This window comes from Falco rusticolus, chromosome 2 (assembly GCF_015220075.1).
Source record: "Falco rusticolus isolate bFalRus1 chromosome 2, bFalRus1.pri, whole genome shotgun sequence".
In the NCBI taxonomy this organism is placed as follows: domain Eukaryota; kingdom Metazoa; phylum Chordata; class Aves; order Falconiformes; family Falconidae; genus Falco; species Falco rusticolus.
This window is the reverse complement of record NC_051188.1, coordinates 75,209,230-75,230,385: the sequence shown is the minus strand read 5'-3', so window position 1 is coordinate 75,230,385 and position 21,156 is coordinate 75,209,230. Positions and strand designations below refer to the sequence as shown.

General features: G+C 41.1%; 1 protein-coding gene across 10 annotated transcripts in view; it reads right to left on the bottom strand.

Moving 5' to 3' along the window:
* Positions 1-21,156, bottom strand: part of SON (SON DNA and RNA binding protein) — a 41,445-nt gene that overhangs the window by 18,733 nt on the left and 1,556 nt on the right. For 8 of the 10 annotated variants that reach the window (XR_005102455.1, XR_005102456.1, XM_037376397.1 and 5 more), the window contains exons 2-6: positions 20,629-20,795; positions 7,380-18,200; positions 5,726-5,886; positions 3,337-3,477; positions 1,302-1,490 (exon numbers count right to left, since the gene is read on the bottom strand). Coding sequence is in view for 8 of the 10 variants with exons in the window: in XM_037376397.1 (XP_037232294.1) it covers positions 1,302-1,490; positions 3,337-3,477; positions 5,726-5,886; positions 7,380-18,200; positions 20,629-20,795 (11,479 nt within the window). In the remaining 2 variants the exon portion in view is untranslated. The remainder of the gene's footprint in view (positions 1-1,301; positions 1,491-3,336; positions 3,478-5,725; positions 5,887-7,379; positions 18,201-20,628; positions 20,796-21,156) is intronic. The other 2 variants (XM_037376391.1, XM_037376392.1) reach the window with 2 other exon arrangements.

Here is a 21,156-nt window from a genome sequence, read left to right as displayed (position 1 = left end):
TTAAGGCCTCTTCTACAAAATCAGTACACAAACCATTAGCGCTTAGGTAACCCAATTTGTGAAAACACAAGTCTAGTGTCATTGGCAACCTGGATGCAGACATCTACAGAGCCTGCATGAACTATGAGCATTATCATTAATTATTTGAAGGACAAGACTTTTTACCACCTGGCAAAAACATGGCCAGATGTTAGTATACAATGTTTCTATGCTCTGGACTTTTTACATATACACTAGTAGCTGGGAATGACATTTTGCACAAACATTTTCAAATGTTTGTCTTATTAGTGGTTCATGACAAAGACCAAACAGCAGTTACCATCTACACTGAGAGAACAATGAACTGGGTGCCTGACTGTCAAACTGAGGTATACCAAGAAAATGTCTGTTGAGTAAGTCATATTCACTGTGCTTTTGGTGCTGTAGAAGACCCAGAAGAAAGTACCTTCTGTGTTTCAGGAAATGAACTGCACAATCTCAGAAAGTTCTTGAAAGACAAAACTCACCAAGTGAAAAGATTGTTTCATCAGAAATTGATGCCAAGGGTTTTTTGTTTAGTTGCTTTGAAAGGTATGAGAACAAGCCTTCAGGTAAGAGTAAGGTAACAACAACTTGAAAAAAATTAACATCTGTCTTAAATACTTAATTTACGTAATTACAACCCCCCCCCCCCCCCGAAAATATCCTTTTGAAGACATTTCAAGGGGAAAAACAGTTGCTTGCTTTTTTCTTTCCCCCTTCCCATTTTATTATACATACAGTTAATTTTTTTTCCTTTGGAAGGCCACACGGAAGACAACTACGTGAGAAAATGTGACTGTAAAGCTAAAAATTCTGTAGATACAACCAGATGAAATAGCAGTTTCAGAAACTACAATCATATCTGTTTTTAATGTATTACATTTCAATTTGATGTTATTGCTCTAAGATTGGTAGGATGATTTCCATTATTATTAAAGGCATTATTATGAAAGTCTCAACTTAGGGTATTAACCTCTGCAGGAAACTGGACAAGAAATTTGCTTTTCATCTTCAAGCTACAGTTTAAATTCTATTGAGACAAAGACGACACTAGTTGACAAAAGTATGGGTGTACATTGCTTTCATCGTGGCCCATGTGAGCATGGCAATGAAACTTGAAGACCCCAGAGGTTCAGATAAGTAGCTTATTAAAGTGTTAGATATTATCTATTTAAGCTTTTTTTTTTTTTTTTTTCCCCCACAGACTGCAGTTTGATACCAGACTGATCAGATAACGGTTTTGGTTTTCTTATATGATATGCTTTCCTTCCCTTCCTTACCTCGATGGATGGTTTGGGGAAAACATCATCCTTGCTATCTTCTTTGCCTTTTTCAACTGGAACCCATTCTCCATAGACACTATCTGCTTCCTTCTTCCTATGTTGAGACCCAGATGAAACAGGAAATTCCTTTGACAGGCTGACCTGATTTTTTGGTTGTGGTGGTGGTGCTGGTTTTATGCTGGGAGTCTTAAAGAAATAAAATTATAGGGTTAAAACTTGAAGAAAAAAAATACTTACATGTCTTTCAGAAACAATTTATTGCATACACTCAGTATTACATTTAAGTTATCCTTCTTACTAACATCAAACCAAAAGCTTATCACAAATAATTTTAGCACAGTGCTAAAAACACCCAAGTGAGCAACAAACTGCAGTATAACAGAAGGTGAAACACCTAGAAGCTAAAAAAATCACTTAAATCAGCTTCAGCAGCCAAAAATATGCAAAACTTCACTCTTGTAATTAACCTGCTTGCTTTCCCTCCACCCCATCATAAAGAGAACAATCTTAATCTGTCACACATCTGTTTTTCTATGGAAAGCTCCAAAACAAAAATCCTGGGCAATAAAAAACATCAGCTGTGATATCCACATCATGACAAAAAGCTCTATATTACTATGCATAGAGAAAAAAGTTTTCAACATTTTGTTTTCTAGGTTTTGATTATTTTAAATAGCAGCATGAATCTCAAAGTAGATTAAGTCTATGAGCTTGTTTTCCTTGGAACAGCATTACTAAATATTAAGAGTGCAGAAATCTCCAACAGGTACCTCTTCCAAGACATAAACGAAGCCAAGACAGCTCACAATGTTAGGCAAGCTTCTACTATCAAAGGAACATGGATGGGAATAGTAGTAAGACTAGAATCCAGGAAGAATGCTAAGAATGATACTAGAAGAGTCAAAGCTGTGGAGAACAGGCAGAGCAGCCCACAACCACTAAAGAACATTCCTCTTCAGAGCCTTTAAGACTCCCAGGGTCTCCTGATTTTCATTCTTACCACTTTCTAACAGTACAACATAGAATGTAGATCTACTTCTACCTTACATCTTATATAAATATGTATTACTGCTAATTTTGTGTGTGCCACAACCTATATATATTTTTCCATAAAAATATAAACACTATATATTTTCACTTAGCATATTAGTACTTCTATAGCACTTCATACCCTGCAAAATCAGAGCACTTTCATGAGCACAAAGAAATCCCAGGATACTGTAAAAAACCACCACCAAACTACAAAACAAAAAACAACCCAAAAGCTACCCCCCAAAAAAACCCACAAACAGAAAACCTAGACAAATTCTAATCCACACCTGAAAGCATATGAAACCCAGACGCATTTAAAGGAACACTCCCTCATTTTATTCCTCCCAACATGCTCACAACAGAAAGTGTTAACACCAGCTCTGACAGAGTGAAAAAAAAAGAGTCCCCCAAGGAGGGGGTTTAATGGGACATTTAGATCCTCTTAGTAAAAGGCAACATCACTGATCCTCATTCTTAACACAGCATTTACTTCTCTATTGGTTAATCTCAAAACTAACAATTTTTTTTTTCTTTAGCAAGCACTTAATATCTACTGAAGAAGCAAACATACAAGACTTGGAGTCTGCACAAAGCTGATGCCATCATCTTATTCAGAACACCTCAAAATTATTTTAGAATTTTGCTGGGGGTATTTTGTTTGTGCTTTAAAAGAAAAACAGTGCCATTCCAAAAGCATTTTCCAATTCCAATGTTGTTTGCAAATTCATACTGTTATTTTTGAAATGAAAATGTGATCCTCTTTATGTTACTGAAGCTCTAAAAGCTGTACAGACATTAATAAAATTAAGTTTCAATCCAATTATGGGAACTACCACAATTTCATAGACTGCAGGTGAGCTTCTTATTGCAGCAAGAGCACTTTTAATAACATCCCAGTGCAATTCCACCAAGATTATCAATCCCTGTTTAAATTCTGTAAAATTACTTGCATTATTTAAAAATTGTCACAATTTAAAATACTGAAAATTAAAGTACTCACACTTAAATTGAAAAAAATAGGTTTGGGTTCACTGAGCTTAAAAGGATGATTGTAGAAAGGACGTTCTTCCTCCTCTTCATCAGAAACATGAGGTTTGTTAACTATCACATCATCTGTGCTTTGAGCAATCTTCTTACATTTCTAAAAAAAAAAAAAAGGGGGGGGGGCACACAACAGAACATGATGGCCATGAAAAAACTTGGGACTTTGAACCAAAACGTACAAAAACCACATTTTTACATTTTTTCTTTTCCAAAGCAGGATGTATAAACTACGAAAATCTTTCAGCAATGTCATCAATGTATGTACTTCTGACATTTTACACACATTATCAATCACCTACCTAGACCTACCTAGGTTTGCTAGGCACTCATGCAGTGAATAATTTCAGAGACCCAGGATTTCAGCAGCATGCTGCAAAACCTGCCACACAGTGCTCATTGCAGAATGTGTGTCTAAGGCTGCAAATGTTCCAGAGCAGGAACTCACTGGCTATTTGGTATCAAACGTAACTAGCATATTGCAATCTCACAGAAACGTCAATCTAACTCACTAAAGTACTGCACAGGAAAATCTAACAATTAATAGTCACTAATTTTAAGTGCACTGGTAGTGCAGGGACCTAGTCAGAAGCAATGGCTCCAAAAGATTGCAAATTTCTTCTGAAATATTTTTGATGTTGGCCAGGTACACAAGACACCCCCCATTTTGTATTCAACAGAAGCTGAATATAAAACATATAGGTGCTATGGGGGATACTCTAGTCAAATGGAAAGAGAATCTCCAGGGAAAAAACAAAACAAAACACACGTTCTAGAGAGGCTAGAATTTTATGATGAAAAAATGCTTTACTAATCATGGTTATCTGCACTGACTGTTTATCAGTAGCAACTATAACTTGTCAGTCCAAAACACATTTGAGAATAATATAGTCTAGTATCATGCTTCTATTATGTCCCCATTCATGAAAAGTACACTTACAAGACATCTGAGGACATATTATTTGAGGAAATAATACTAGCATAAGTGCCATCACCTGATGTGGTTCTTGTTCCAGTTCATAGCATTGTAAATCACATCTGTTTGATGACCTGACTTGGCATGTAAGGAGCAAACAGGTAGCTCCATCACTAAAAACCAAGACACTCTGACACCTTTAAAAAGTGACTCAAGCACATTCTTTAGGCAACAGGAAAAGGCTGCACTGTTTCGAGAGCTACTCAACAAGATGTATTATCTATACTTATTAGCTGGCTCCCAAATAATTGGAAGCAGTTTGTCCAGTTTGCAGGCTACACTGCAGAGAGCAAAGACAATACAGCCAGTTTTGCAAGAAGCTGAACAGGCTCTGCAAGGGTTCTCCACTGGGGCACACTACCATATCGCTATGGCCTGGGCTGCTTCTGTAGCCAATTTTAATTCAACAGAACAGGAACATCATCCAACAGATTCTCACAGTTAGAAAGGGCAGCAAAGGGGCAGATTTCGGGCTTCCAGATTAGCACTAGCTACACTGGATCTTGGTCAGGTTACATAAAAACCCATTTAAGATGTCTGCACAGTGTATCTGCACAATCTCAGCTTTTTCACTAACAAGTACTGCTGCTTCCACTAGCCCACACACAACTACAGGATTACTTTTCAGCATTCTGACATTGCTTAATTTCAGGATGTTACTGCCATAAACAGGTATTTCAGAACTGTGACGCTAATGATGCAATTTAAAAAAAAAAATTAAAAAATCCCCAAAGCACTTTTTTTTTAATCCATTCCACATTTTCTCTAGTTTCAGGGGGGGGTGTGGGGGTGGAACTTAGAGAGAAATCAGCAAATTGAACAAGGTGACATTACTGCAGCAAAAGGACAACTCGCAATTTTTTCCCCAAAATCAGAACAAAAAACATCCCATTTGTAGACTTGAATTGCAATGCAATAGAATTGCAACAATAATCCTCTGAAAGTACCTTGGGAGTATGTATTAAAATATACAGAACTATATCAAGTGGGCACTAGATTTTTAACGCAGAGGTAACATTCAACAACGTGAAATTCACTAACTAAACTAAGTATATAAGTAACTAACAACAACAAAACCGAAAATGTGACAAGAAAGCTTTGGGTTTTATTAACAGGGCTGCAAGGAGAACTACCAATTCGTACAAAATTAGAACAGAATCAAAACAAACAAAAAAAAGAAAAATAAATGGATTTCATGCACTTCCATTGAATTAAAAAGCCTGTTTTCATGACTTAAAACATTGCAGAGAGTAAGGGCTCAAACCACAAGCCAGCTTAGACATGAACCAAGAACACAGAATGACAGCTGGCCTAGAAGTCACAAAAGACCAACTGGCTTATTTTCAGACTTTATACTATTGCTCTCACTTACCTCAGTGAGCTCCTTCAGTGTATCTCTTGATGACTTTTGATTGGCTTTGTCATCTTTCTTTTGAGATAACAAAGGCATCAGGCTCGGTGGCAAGGGAACACCAGACTTAGCACACATGGCGGCTGCATTAGCTTTGGCTATTTCAAGTAGCTGGGCCTTGTCTAAAAAGTTTTTTAAGAAAAATCATTATTTTTACAGATTCTTGTTTTAATAATAAATATGCATTTCTGGCAGACTAAACAAATTACTAAAAGAAAACAATATTTTACCCATTTTTTCTATTCTGTGAAAATAACTAGAACTGTACTTCATTGCTCTGGACTTTCTAAAATTTGGTCTACCCAACAGATGAGCGAAATTGCAAATTTAACACAAAGTACGGGGACTCCAAATTACAGCACTCGAAACCCTCCAAATCCCAGAAGTTCTGATGCCCATTTTACTTCACCAATTCATTCCACTTTTGGAAATACCGAGTCATTTCAACACAAATTCCAAAGTCTAACTCCTAGCCATCTCTGAAAAGCATTCAAAGCTCTTGAGGAAGTTCCCCTCAAGTCCCCCAGTACATAGCCTGAAAGCTACTTACAACCAACCAAGAGAAAAACATAAGCACTGAACAAAATGTGCATTCGCATAAAATGCAGTTACATACAACACTGTTCCTAAAACAGTATTGCCTTACTAAGGAAAAAAGCACAGAAACAGGGAATGAAAATAAACTACATATTAACTGATCTGCCAGTCTGCAAATAATTAGTTACTACTATCTCTGTAAGCATACAGCTTTACAAAAATCCTGTAAGGCCAACATTCCTTTACTTCTTAAGCAGTAAGTGTATAAATACACACTTGCTGCATAATCAAAGCATGAAGGCAGATTTAAGGATGCTCATCAATTCTCATGGTCTCTACAAAAATACTTCTCTGGTAGAGGCGATTCCATGGTAACTTTACGAGACAAGACTAAAAAGGTCAGAATGCAAGGTCCACAAAAAGACACTTCCTCACACACTGCACAAGAGCTTGTCACTCAAAATTAGAACCTTATTTCTCCTTATGTTAACTTACTAACTAAAAAAACTACCAGGCCTCTCTTTCTCCACTCACAGAGGCAAGATACAGTTCACTAGGATCTTTTATTTTCCTAGCAGCTAGGTCCAGGAGTATTTCATGAACCAGTCTCCTTCCCATTAAGTTCTTACTGTGGGGAACAGGCAAGACAGAATAACGAATAAAAAGCATTACAGCTGACAACAGCGCTAAGAACTCTCCAGCTGGCACTTACTTTCAAATGTTCTTTCATGCCCTCATTCTCAGGAAAACTAGAAATTCTTAAAGTTTCTTACAGAGTATTTGGTCTTTACCAACTATTACAATGGACAGGGTTCATCAACACTGCACCATACTACTTTTGTATAAAAGCTCCAAAACCAAGATACGACCTCCTCTAAATACACCACCTAAATGATAAGCACTGATTTAGCTCCAACATAAAAGCTCCTAGTGGAAGTCATTACTTCTACTAAAAGTAATGCACACAACTTCTAAGAAATTCCTTATGAACACTATTGAGACATGTTAAAATAAGACTATATAAACAAACACAGTATCACCTAACCATGGAACTACTGAAAATAAAATTATCACTTACCCAAGTCTGTAAGACGTTTAGGCGACCTGCTTGAAAATCGTTCTGATGACCTTGACCTACGACGATCAGGTGATCTGCTGTATCTTCTTCTCCCTGAAGATCTTGATCGCCGTAGTCGAATTGGTGACCTACTAGAGCTCCGTCTTCTTCCCCTTGACCTTGATCGCCTTTGACGAATAGGTGTTCGACTCCTGCTCCGTAACCTGAGTGATATTCTACGATCTCTTGAATCTGATCTTTTTCTTCTTCTGTCAGTAGATCTTGATCTGTTTCTCTGAGATCTCTTACGCCTGTCTCTTGATAAAGAACGCCGCCTTCTTGATGCTGACCTTGACCTACTTCTCCTTCTGTGCCTTGAACGCGACAACGAACTAGATCGAGAGCGACGATTAGATTTTGATCTTGATGCTCTTCTCCGTGTTACTGATCTGGAGCGATTCCGTCTAGAGCGAGACTCTGTATCATATCTCTGGGATCTACGCTGAGAAGACCTGGAGCGTCTGCTTCTAGATCTCCGTGAAGATTCTTTGTCTGCTGTTTTATCAACAGATTTGGATCGACTCCTTTGGCGAGCAGCGGACCTGGAGCGTCTTCGTCTAGACCTCCGTGAAGACTCTTTGTCTGCTGCTTTTTCAACAGAAGTCGATCGACTCCTTTGGCGAACAGTGGACCTGGAGCGTCTACGCCTAGACCTCCGTGAAGATTCTTTGTCTGCCATTTTTTCAACAGATGTTGATCTACTCTTCTGGTGAGCTGTAGATCTGGACCGTCTACGTCTAGACCTCCGTGAAGATTCTTTGTCTGCCGTTTTTTCAACGGATGTGGATCGGCTCTTTTGGCGAGTAGGAGATTTTGAGTGTCTACTTATAGATCTTCGTGAAGACTCTTTGTCAGATATTTTATCAACAGATCTGGACCTAGATTTTTCACCATCAGAAGACTCAGAATGCCTACTTTCAGGTATAAAGGAAGAGTCCTGTTCCTCCAGCCTCTCAAGAGGCATGGAATCCTGTTTATCTTCATCTGCCAAAGAGGGCTCCATATCCTCACCCTCTTCACCAGTGGTAGACCTTGACTCATGCTCATCTGATGATGTGGAGTCTCTTCGTTCAGCTGTCAAGGAGGGCTCCACATCATCTACTTCTTCACCAGTTGTAGACCTCGATTCACGCCCATCAGGGGATGTGGAACGTCTGTGTTCAGCTGTCAAAGAGGGTTCCATATCCTCTACTTCTTCACCGGTGGTAGACCTTGACTCATGCTCATCTGATGACGTGGAATCTCTTCGTTCAGCTGTCAAGGAGGGTTCCATATCCTCCACATCTTCACCAGTAGTAGACCTTGACTCACGGTCATCAGAGGATGTGGAGTGTCTACGTTCAGCTGTCAAGGAGGGCTCCTGGTCCTCTGCTTCTTCACCAGTGGTTGACCTTGACTCGCAACCATCAGGAGACACAGAGCGTCTATGTTCAGCTGTCAAAGAGGGTTCCAAATCATCTATTTCTTCACCGGTTGTAGACCTTGACTCACGGTCATCAGAGGACGTGGAGTGTCTGCGTTCAGCTGTCAAAGAGGGCTCCCCATCTTCTATATCTTCACCAGCGGTAGACCTCGACTCATGCTCATCAGAAGATGTGGAGTCTCTTCGTTCAGCTGTCAAGGACGGTTCTGCATCCTCTACCTCTTCACCAGTAGTAGATCTTGACTCATGTTCATCAGAAGACACAGAACATCTACGTTCTGATGTCAAAGGCTGCTCCAGATACTCTGCTTCTTCACCAATGCTAGATCTTGACTCATGTTCATCAGGGGATGTGGAGCGCCTATGTTCCGATGTCAAAGAGGGTTCCAGATCATCGATCTCTTCATCTACTGTAGATTTCTGGTCATGGCCCTCAGGGGACACAGATCTTCTATGTTCAGAAGTCAAACAGCACTCTAGACCCTCTTCCTCCATGGGAGAATTTGGCTCATGACCTTCCTGATACGAGGATGTGGAATGTCTACGTTCAGGTATCAAAGAGGGCTCGAGATCCCCTGTTTCTTCACCAGGGCCAGATTTCACACTGTAGCCATCAGGGGACATAGAACACCTACTTTCAGGCATTAAAGAAGGCATTGCATCATCCATTTTTTCAACAGGGATGGATTTCAAGTCACTGTCATCAGGGGACATGGAAGCGCCATCATTTAGCACCAACGGTTCGACACTACCTACTCTTCCATCAGTGGAGAATCTCAAATCCTGGCCATCAGGGGATGCTGCAAGTTCATTTTCAGGTGCTGGAGAAAGCTCTCGTCCATCTGTGTTTTGTACAGAGGTGAATCTTACCTCCTGGCTCTCAAAAGAAAAAACATGGTCATTTTCAGATGTCAAAGAAGAATCCATATCCTCTGTTTTCTCAGCATGAGTCAATCTTGATTCATACTCTTCAGGGGACAGGACATGTTCATTTTCAGATGTCAGAGAAGGTTCCTTAGCTTCTACTTTTTCAGCAGGGCTAGACTGCAGCTCCTGACCTTCAGGGGACATGGCACATTCACCTTCAGACATCAAAGACAACTCCTGCACCTCTGTTTTTCCAGTAACAGCAGACTGCAACTCCTGGCTATCAGTGGACATTGAACTTTCACTTTCAGATGTTTCAGAAGGTTCCTCTATTTCTTCTTTTTCAACAGGACTGGATCTCAAATCACGGCCTTCTGGGGACACATCATACTCATTTTCAGACAACAAAGAACACTCCTGCACCTCTGTTTTTTCAGTAAGAACAGAAAGCAACACCTGCCCTTCAGGGGACACATCATGTTGGCTGTCTGATATTAGTAAAGGCTCCTGCACCACTGCTTTTTCAGCAAGAGTAGATTGTAATCCTTGGCCTTCATCAAAGACAACATATTCACTGTCAGACATCAGAGGAGGTTCCTGCACTTCCTTTTCAGCAGGGCTGGCTATCACCTCCTGGGCCTCAGGAGATACAGCATATTCATTTTCAGATAGCAGAGAACACTCCTGCACCTCTGTTCTTTCAGCAAGGGAAGATGGCAAATCATGATCTTCAGAAGACACAGCATATTCATTGTCAGGTACCACACAAGCCTCCTGCACCTCTGCCTTTTCAGGAGAGCTAGATGTCAAATGCTGGCCCTCCCAAGGTACAGCATATTCATTTTCAGATGCCAGATCAGGCTCTTGCACTTCTACCTTATCAACAGAGGGTGACTGCAACTCCTGGCTCTCAACGGACACCGAACATCTTTCTTCAGATATCCGATAAAGATGTCTCATCTCCGTTTTTTCAGCAGGGGTTGAAGTCAATTCTGGGCCATCAAGCCCTATTATGTATTCATTTTCAGACACTTGACAAGGCTCCTCTACCTCAGCTTTTTCAAAAGGGGTGGGTGTCAACTCATGACCATCAGAAGAAACAGAACCTCTGGTTTCCAGTATCAGAGGTGGCTCCTGCACCTGTATTTCTTCATCATAGGCAGATCTCAACTTGTGGCCATCAGGGGATGCAACGCATTTCAGTTCAGATGATTTTTCCACCTCTGCTTTTTCAGCAGGGACACCTCTCAATTCATGACTATCAGGCAACAGGAAAAGCCCACCTTCAGATGTCAGAGAAGTCACTGGGGCCTTAAGTTTTTCAGATGTGCTTACTGATTCACAAACATCAGCAGAGTTGGAGAACCCACTTTCCAGTGGGAGAGGCAGCTTCTGGATCTCCATTTTTTCAACTGCAGTGGATGCCACTTCATAGCCTTCAGGGAAGACAGAATGCCTAAGTTCAGGCGCCAGCAACAGTTCTGCACCTTCTGTTTTCTCAAAGTAATTGTGTTTTGATTTATGGCCATCATGGCACACAGGAATTCCACTTTTAGACATCAAAAAAGATCCTGTACCCTCCATTTTTGCAGCAGGCAGGTATCTTGATTCATGCATTTCAGAAGATTCAGAGCAGTCAATTTCAAGTACTTGTGAAAGTGCTGGACCATCCAAGTCTTTGTCAACAGGTGTTCTGGACTCATGAACTTCAGAAGACTTAAAGCTTTGTTCTACAGTTGTCAGTACAACTTCCTGCCTTTTTTCAAAACATGCTGCTGAAATGACACCACCCGAGATTGTAACAGGACCGTATTCAGACGTCAGGGAAACATCCAGGGCCTTGACTTTTTCAACAGATAAAGATCTTTGTTCATTTCCATCAGCTGATTTAAAGGACCCACCTTCAGACATCAATGGAAGCTCTTCTACTTGTGCAGCAAAGGTGGATCCTGATTCATGTCCATCAGGAGACTTGAAGCATCCGCTGTCAGAAGCCAGACAAGGCTCCTGCATCTGGCCCTTTTCAACAGCCAAGGAGGCTGACTCACAGACATCAGGGAACATAGAGCATGTAACTTCAGGTGCTAGAAAAGATTTTTGAGCCTCTGGTGTTTCAAAAGATAGTGACCTTGACTCAGGGCTGTCAGCTAAATTGGAAGATTCACTTCCAGGTACGTGCAAAAAATTCTGAAGCTCTGTTTTTTCAACCGGGATATGTCTCAACTCATGACCATCTGCCAAGTCAGAGGGTGTATTTTCAGACATCAGAGAAGACCCCTGAACCTCCATTTTTCCAGGGGATGAGGAGGTTGTCTTGTAATCATCAGAAGATGCAGAGCATCCACTTTCAAGTGTCAGAAGAGGCTGTGGACCCTCTATTTCTTTGAGGGAAGTAGATCTCGACTCTTCATGGGATGCAGAGAGCTGAAATTCTGTTACCAAAGAAGTTTCTGGATCTCCCCTTTTTTCAACAGATGAGCATCTTGACTCAGATGTGGAGTATGTAACTTCAGGTAGCGTTGAAGACTCCAGAGCCACTGCTTTTTCAGCTGATCCGTTTTCAGATGTCACAGAAAGCTCTGAAACCTGTGCTTTTCCCACAGATGTGGATCTCAGTTCCTGGTCACCTGCGGTTTTGGAGCTATCAAATTCAGACATCACAGAAGACTGCAGACCTGTTGTTTTTTCAATAGATGAGGAGCTTTCCTCAAGACTGTCAGAAGTTTTGGAAAACCCACTTTCAGATGCTGGAGGCAGCTCTGGACCATTTATTCCTTCAGCAGACAAAGCTATAGACGTGGGACCATTAGAGGATTTTGAAGAGCTTCCTTCACTGGCCAAAGAAGGTTCAGGAACTTCTTTTTCAAGACATATGGTTGACTCCTGAAGTTCAGAAGACTCCATATGCTTGCTACTGCCCTTTACTGAGGATAACTTACTCTCTCTTTTTTCTGTGGATTTGGATCTTGACTTAATACTATCAGACGACTTGGAACGTTTCCGTTTGGATTTTTTTGAAGACTCCTTGCGTTTTTTTTCAACAGACCTAGACCTTGACTTGTAACGGTCAGAAGATTTTGAGCGGCGACGCTTAGATTTTCGTGAGGACTCCTTCTTTTTTTCCACTGATTTGGATCTAGACTTGTAACGGTCAGAGGACTTTGAGCGCTGACGTTTAGACTTCCGTGATGACTGCTTTCGATCTCTTTTTTCTACTGATCTGGACCTAGACTTGTAACGGTCAGAAGACTTTGAGCGCTGACGTTTAGACCTCCGTAGAGATGCCTTCCGACCTCTCTTCTCAACAGATCTTGACCTAGATTTTGAACGATCAGAGGAACCAGACCCTCTATGTCTGAACCTCCATGAGTATTCTTTGCCTCCTCTCTTTTCTGAAGACCTGGATCTAGATTTAGAACGGTCAGAGGACCTGGAACGTCTGCGGCGGGATCTCCAGGAGGACAACCTGCTCCCCCTCTTTTCCACTGACCTGGACTTAGATCTGTAGCGGTCAGAAGACCTGGAACGTCTGCGCCCAGACCTTCGGGAGGACAGTCGCTTTTCCACTGACCTGGACTTAGATCTGTAGCGGTCAGAAGACCTGGAACGTCTGCGCCCAGACCTTCGGGAAGACAGTCGCTTTTCCACTGACCTGGACTTAGATCTGTAGCGGTCAGAAGACCTGGAACGTCTGCGCCCAGACCTTCGGGAAGACAGTCGCTTTTCCACTGACCTGGACTTAGATCTGTAGCGGTCAGAAGACCTGGAACGTCTGCGCCCAGACCTTCGAGAGGAAAGTCGCTTTTCCACTGACCTGGACTTAGACCTGTAGCGATCAGAAGACCTGGAACGTCTACGTCTGGACCTTCGGGAAGACAGTCGCTTTTCCACTGATCTGGATTTAGACCTGTAGTGGTCAGATGACCTGGAACGTCTACGTCTGGACCTCCCAGAGGACAATCTGCTCCCCCTTTTTTCTGCTGATCTGGATTTAGACCTGTAACGGTCAGATGACCTGGAACGTCTGCGCCTGGACCTCCGGGAAGACACTCTTCTCTCTCTCTTCTCCACAGATCGGGACCTAGATTTGGAATGCTTTTTTCTGGAAACTGAATAGTTTCTGCTCCTAGAACGTGCTCTTTTAGATGTCAAACGCCTGGAAGTAGAACGTGACCTGGATTTTTTCTTCCGCTTCCTAGACCTGGACTGAGACTTGGAGCGACTCCTTTTTTGTTTCTTTGCATCATGTTTTTTATCACTGCTTCTATGGCTACTTTTCTCAATAACTTTCTCAAGTCTCATCAGAGTCTCCCTCATTCGTGCTGCCACATCAGGCTGCACATCAGATGTTTCTGAATCTCTTTTCTCTGACTCCTGTTCTGGAGTTGCTTCTTTGACAGCCTCAGCCTGTGGAATGACTTCTGACTGGCCTGCCTCTGCCACAAGTACTGGAACTCCTTCTGTAACAGTCTCGGGTACTGGAGCTGCTTCCAAATCTTTTGCCTCTGCCTCCAACCCCACAGCTGCTTCCGCATCTTTCAGCTCTACAACAGTCTCAGGAAGAGGAACTATTTTCAAATCTTTTGTTTCTGGCACATCAGCCGGAGCTGCTTCCAACTGGTTTGTGTCCCCGATTATTTCACACTCAGAAGCCGCTGCTGAATCTTTTTCATCTGCTGTATGTGAAGAACTGAAAACTGTTTCTGCTATTACTTTGGCTTCAGTTTGCTCTGTATCTTTCTTCTCAAGCAGCATCTCCCATTCCTGAGCTTGACCTGGAACTCTCACATCCTCAATTTGTTGACCCTGCACCCCTTCTGCATATTGTACTTCTGCTGCAACTTCATGTTGCTGTGTTGTTTCCAAATCTTTCACATCCCCTGGTTTTGGAATTGCTTCAGAGAATTTCATTTCAGCAGCACTCAAGATCTCTGGAGCCCCTTCTGTACTCTTCCATTCTGCAGCAGTTTTTGCCTCTAGAACTGCCTGCAGATGTTCTTCCCTTTCAGGGCGCAAAGATTCTGGAACAGCTTCTGAAGCATCTTCTAAAACATTCATCATCCCTACACTTTCAGTCTTCTGGGAAGTTTCCAAACCTTGGATATCCATGCGTACCTCAGGCTCTTCAACTGTTTCAGAATCTCTCACTTCTACTGTTGCAGACTCTTTCATATGTTCCAACAACCTCGCTTCTCTAACTTCTGATGCTGGCTCCAAATATTTTGCTTCCATTGCTTTCTCCATTTCTGAAGCATCCTCCAAATCTTTTACATTGATAAGCGAGGGCTCATTTCTTTTTGTGCTTGTCCTCCTTGTTGCAATTATATATTCTACAGTAGGTCCCTGAGTTCTCGGATCTGTTGAAATCAGATTTCTCACTTCTGTCACTATCTCTGATGCCATAGTTTTTTCTTCCACTCTGGACAAAGGCTCTAATACTGCTTCTGAATGACCTACTATTTGTTCCTGGTCAGATTTTGAACTTGTTTCTGAAGTTTGCACAGGTTCTAGTATTGCTTCTTTGCTCCTTGCCTTTGATTTGTTTGGATCTTCTGCAGGAACTTCAGAATGTCCCACTTCTCTAACCACGTCAGATGCCAACATCCTTCCCAAGCCTTGCGTTAGCGTCCTTGTTTCAGATCCCACAACCATTTCCAAATTTTTCATCTGTGTTAAGTGTGAAGTTTCTGATCTCGCTTCCACATCTTTTATCTCTGCAACTGCCTCAACTTCTGACAAGTTGTCTAAGCCTCTCGCTTCTACACTGGCAGAACTGGTAGCTACTTCAGTATCTTTTATCTCCCCTACACCCTCAGTCTGTAAGGTTCTTGTATGCATCATGACCTGGGACTGCGAAATGATGGAACTCTTTGTTTTGTTTGCACCAAGAGGTTCTGCAACTGTTTCTGCATGTTTTGGTTCTCTCTGTGCTGTGGTTTTCAAATGCATCCTCCCCGCTAATGCCTCAGACTCTATAACTGGTTCCATGCTTACACATGCAACCACAGAATCAGGAGTTCTTTCTGACCTTTCTTCTGAGGCAAGAAGTCCTGGACTTGCTTCCAAGACTCTGCTACCCATTTTGGCTTCAAAACACACATTTTCTCCTAATCCCTTTGCCACTGCAAAGGTTCCAGGCTGCAAGACTGTTTCCAAAGCTTGTACATTTGCCCTACCTACAGATGCTGGATCTCCTAAGTCTCTCACAACTTTGGTGTAGAGGTGTGATGCAGATGTCTCCATCTCTGTCCCAGCCCTGTCACGGTCTGCTTCTGAATCTTTCCTTTCTATATCTGCCACAGGTCCTGTAGTTGTTTCCAAACTTTTCACTGGTCTCACAGATCCGACTTTCATCGCTAGGAGACCGGTATCCGAACCTGCTTCTAGATTTATTTCTGAACCTTTAGACACTACTGTTGAATCTAGTGCTGCTCTGGCCACAGTCCCACAATGCGCAGCTCCTTCTGAAGCTTTCACACCTTCCATTTGCCAAGACAGTGAGGCTGTTTTCAAAGTTTTTGCTTCCACCACGACCATTGGTCTTAGGACTCCTCCTGGACTTTTCACACCATCTTTCTGCAAAGAAAGGGAAGTTGCTTCCAAACCTCTCACATTTGATTGAGTCTCAGACTTTGATTCTCTTATCTCCTCTGGTTGTCTAAGTAATGAAGTACCTTCTGAATCTTTTGCCTCTGTTACAGCTACAGGCTTGAGAGTAGGTTCTGAAATTTTTGATGCATTAGTACTCTCCAGTTGCAGAGTAGCTCGATTTGTTTCTTGATCTTTTACTCCTGATAGTGCTGCAACTTCTGTGGTTGCTTGTAGACCTTTAAAACCCTCTACCATCTGGATTTCTGGAGTTGTTTGGGGAACAAAGGTCTGCACAACTGCTACAGGTTCTGAAGTAGCTTTTAAACCTTTCGCATCTGCAACTACATTAACACCTGTCAATTCTGCCAGAAGTGCAGGTTCCTGGGTTCTGTCCACACTCCTTGTTTCTATCAAGACTTTATGTTGTAGGAACATTGCTGGTGCACTCGGCACTGTTGCAGCATCAGTGGTACCTTCTACACCTTTGACTACTTCAGCTTGCAGACCTCCTTGAGCTGCTTTGACATCTTTTGCTGTAACACCCACAGGTTCTATGATTGTTTCCAAAGCTTTGGGCTTTCCTACAGCGGTTGGTTGCAGAGCTTCCTCCAAAGCTTTCACGTTTTCCATATGTGTAGAGCTTCTAGCTGGTTCAATATCCTTCACTTTTGTAACAGCTCCTGATCCCAGGGGTACTTCAGTACTTCTTATTTCCACCTGGGTCACAGCACTTGCTGCAGGTATTTTAAAAGAATGCTGCAAAGATACATCTGCCTTCAAGACACCTGAACCCTCCATGGGGCTGCACTGCATCACTCTCACATTACCAGATATAACTGAGGGCTTCAGGGCTGGCTCCAAAGGTCTGCTCACATCCCCTAACTCCAAAGATCTTTCCACATTTCCCACATGCAGAGATTTTTCCATTGCTTCTGGAATTTTCACTTCTTCCATGGCTATAGGCATGTGAGCTACCTTCACAGTATTCAGATCTGCCTGATTAGCAGTTTTAGGAATTGCTGCCACATCCCTTGCCAAAGACACAGATTCTGAAGTTGCTTCTACCTCTTTTGCTCCCTCCTGTGCCACAGATTGTAGAGATGCTTCATGATACTTCAACACCTCCCTGGTCTCAGACCCAAGAGCTGTATCCAAAGCTTTTAATTCCCCAATGTCTTTAGATTTCAAAGTAACTTCTGAATCTTTCAGTGCTTCTATTACCTCTGAAGCTAGAGTTGCTGCTGAATCTTTCTGAATTTCAGATCTATTGGCAACTCCAGATGGGATGCTAGAAAAAGTATCATTTCCAGTATCAACAAGAACACCCTTTTCACTCACATCAACAGCTGTAGGATAAATATTTTCATGAGACTGTTTAATTTGTTCTTCTCTAGTGCAAATTTGAGTTATACTAGCATTTTCTTGGATATCAGATTGACTGCCTTCTAAATTAAATGGAGGATTTGTTGCACACAAAGTCCCCTCACTTCCAAGATTTTCTGTAGATTGCTGAGAATCAGTTCTTGAATGAGAAACAAGTCCTAAAGCTTGTCTATCAAGCTCCTCATTTGCTTTTAAGCACAGTTCTGGCTGCACGTGGACAGCCAGATTCACATCTCCAAATCCTCCATGCTGTACACTCAACGTGGAGCTCGGTTTCTCTGGCATCAAGTGGGAAGCAGGCTGCAAGTCTGCATGTTCTCCATGACGCATACTCAACTTTGACTCCTTTGGCTGCTTTTTATGCTTCTTCTCTTTCTTCCTTTTCTTCTTCTTTTTCTTCTTCTTCTTACTTTTGTGTTTCTTGTTCTTCTTTGATTTTTTCCTTGGAATTTCATCTTCACCAGTAGAGCTTCTTTTTGTAGACTGAGTACTATTTTTCACAGTATTTTTGTCTACATCTAGAAAAAATGATATTTTCCTTGTAAACGTTATTAAGGCTACATTTTACAAATTATTTTAGGCTAGTTACCAAATACACAGGGACAAAAAATTTAAACTTGAAACCCATGCCTTCTTCACTACCATACACAAATAGCATACACTCCCCTCTCAGCCCTCTTACTCTCCCCCCTCAGGGGTCACTAAGTAAAAAAAACTCTAATTCTGCTTTCAAAAAGTTAACCAAATCATCTTGGTCAGCTCCAGTGGGAACAAGACTCTTTCCAAGAAGTAGTTGGATATACTTCTACCTACATTCAACTGGGCAGTGCACTCTTCCAAGAGGCTGGAAATGCGCTTTTAAACCACACCAAGCTGCACATGGAAGTGAAACAAGAACTCCCATTTTCCAGACTAATTACCTAAGCAGTGGTATGCTTACTGTATAAAAAAGTGGCTAACCCATTATCCCCTGCTATGCTTTAACTTGTGAACGAGCCCAATACTACTACTGTGTTGACATTATCTAAGCATATTTACTGATTAAGTTCCTCACCAAGTTCTTCAAACAAATTTAGGGAAACAGCATCTACTTTCCCAATCCCAAACAAGTTTTGAGGCACTACAGGCAACCAGCTGCTCAGACTGGACTGCAGCTGCCACAAAAAAGTACCTAATAGAGCTTTTGCTTCAAACAGGAAACTAACTAATAAATTCAGGTGACTGCAAGGACAAGCAATCACTGAGGGGTCAAGAAAAGAGGAACACTGAGGTTCTGAAGGAGAGTGAAGGTTCTCAAGGGGACTGCAGTGATCACCTTCTTTTAATTCTATACCTCATTTACCCTTGAATTTAACCTGTATTAGGTTCTTACCCTTCTCTAGAACTAGCGCTATCTTTTCATGAGAAAGGCACTTCTATAAGGCAACTTGTCCTAAATTCTGTCAAAGACGAGCTATGTATTCAAATCCACTTGCATGTTACCTCCAACGACTATATTTATACTGGCCAGTGCAGCAATAAGGATTCTCCAATTATAATCTGGCCACAATTACAAAGCATACTCTTTCAAGTGAACAATGCAAAACGATCAAAAAAATGTTAGTTAATTGCAATACTATTAAATGAACGTGACTTAGAAGTTCATAAACAAGTACCTTAAGGGGGGTTTAAACACACACATTTTTACTGAATAAACAAAGAAAAAAGTGTTTCCACCAACACTGTTGTGAATGCAATTAAAAAGTACAATGAAGCAGAGTCAAATGACAGCATTTTCAGATAATATCTGTTGATCAACAGCTACACTAACTCCTTTCCAGATATAAACAGTGAGAACATTTATCATAGGTTAAGTTTATTAACTTCCAGGTTAATAGGTCTTACTTATTACGTTAGCTTGCCTCATTCTTCCACACCAGAAAAATACAACTAAAAAAAACCCCAAAACCCAACCAAAACACCCACCCAACACCCCCACGCCCCAGATTCCAGCCCAAAGTGCTGCAGATAAATGAAAGACTGTTGAAAATGCTCAATGTAAAGAAGCTGCTGTGCATAAAAAAGAAAAAGCAATTCCAAAACCTTGCAAACAATCTCTGAAATAGTTTCCTACACTGATTCTTGAAGAAAAAAATAAAACAAACAAAAATAAATCACTCTGGAACTATACTTACCAAGCACACAGATGTTTCAACTCCAAAAAATTAGAAAAATACAGGAATTACACCTTCATCTCACTAACTGTCCCACTTCAGAAATTTTACAGAAAAGACTAGTTCCATGAGAAGTCATACTCATATGCAACTTTTGGCATAATTAATCCAGTAATTTATTGAAGTTATGAGATGGCTACATAAAAATTTCTTAACCTTTGGAAGACTGCAATTTGAGTATCTACATTTTAAAGATAAGTGCATTATTCATTTTAAAACAACAATATATCTTACTCTGACAGAGCAGTAAATCATACAGTTCTGAATTCTAGTAAGTGACTTTTGGAAACCATCTTGCAAACCAATCCAAGACAACACAAAAAATAATGCTTCTATCCACCAGTAACAGCTGTAAGAACTGCTCACTGAGACCCTGAAGTAAGTATATACAAAATAAAGCACGATTTTATATATAGATAGCTATTATTTATATGTTTTAGCAGTATTGTAATGGAAAGAAAAATTAACTATTTTGCACACTAAGTAATGCTTTCATACAATAACTAGCTTAAATTTTTACATTATGTATTTCTCTGTCCATCTATGGTTGTAAATCACAATAGACAAAAAAAAACCTTAAACATTACAATAAACATACAACTTGTCAGATGAAGCTTGGTGAGAGGAGCAGTACTGAGAAGTACTTTCCCATCTCTGTAAAACTGATTCAGTTTTAAGCACTATGACAACCTTCTTAAACAAGAACATATTTGCCAAATGTATTTTCATTTACCTGATTTGCACTGCAGCTCTGTATCAAGGGCTCCAGAGAGCACTTCCTCTATTTTCTGCACTATCTGATCATTCTGACGACTCCCAGCACCAGCAACAGTGTCATCTGAAGGGTTGGCTTGCTCAGCTGGGACTGTGTCACCATTGGGCTGGCCTTCTACCTTTCCACTAACCAAAAAAAATATCAACATAATACAAGCAATTTTGAGCCTTTTTTGACCTTTTTTTAAATTCATAAGCATTTATTATACTCAACCCTTCAAAACATTATTTTAGCCTCCTGAACAAGCCATGCTTTCAGTGAAACATCTATCTTTTGATTAACTTTCACTTATTCACAACAGAACTATGAGGCACAAAGGAGGAAAACAGGTTCTTGAATGTGCCAGTCCCCATGCTTTATGCAAGAACTTTTATAGGCTCCCCTCACAAAATAAGCACCCATCACTCACTCTTCTCCAATAAGTTTTGTCTGCTTTCCGAGATAAGGCTGCGAAAAACTAGGCCAGCTTAAAACTGGTAAGATCAA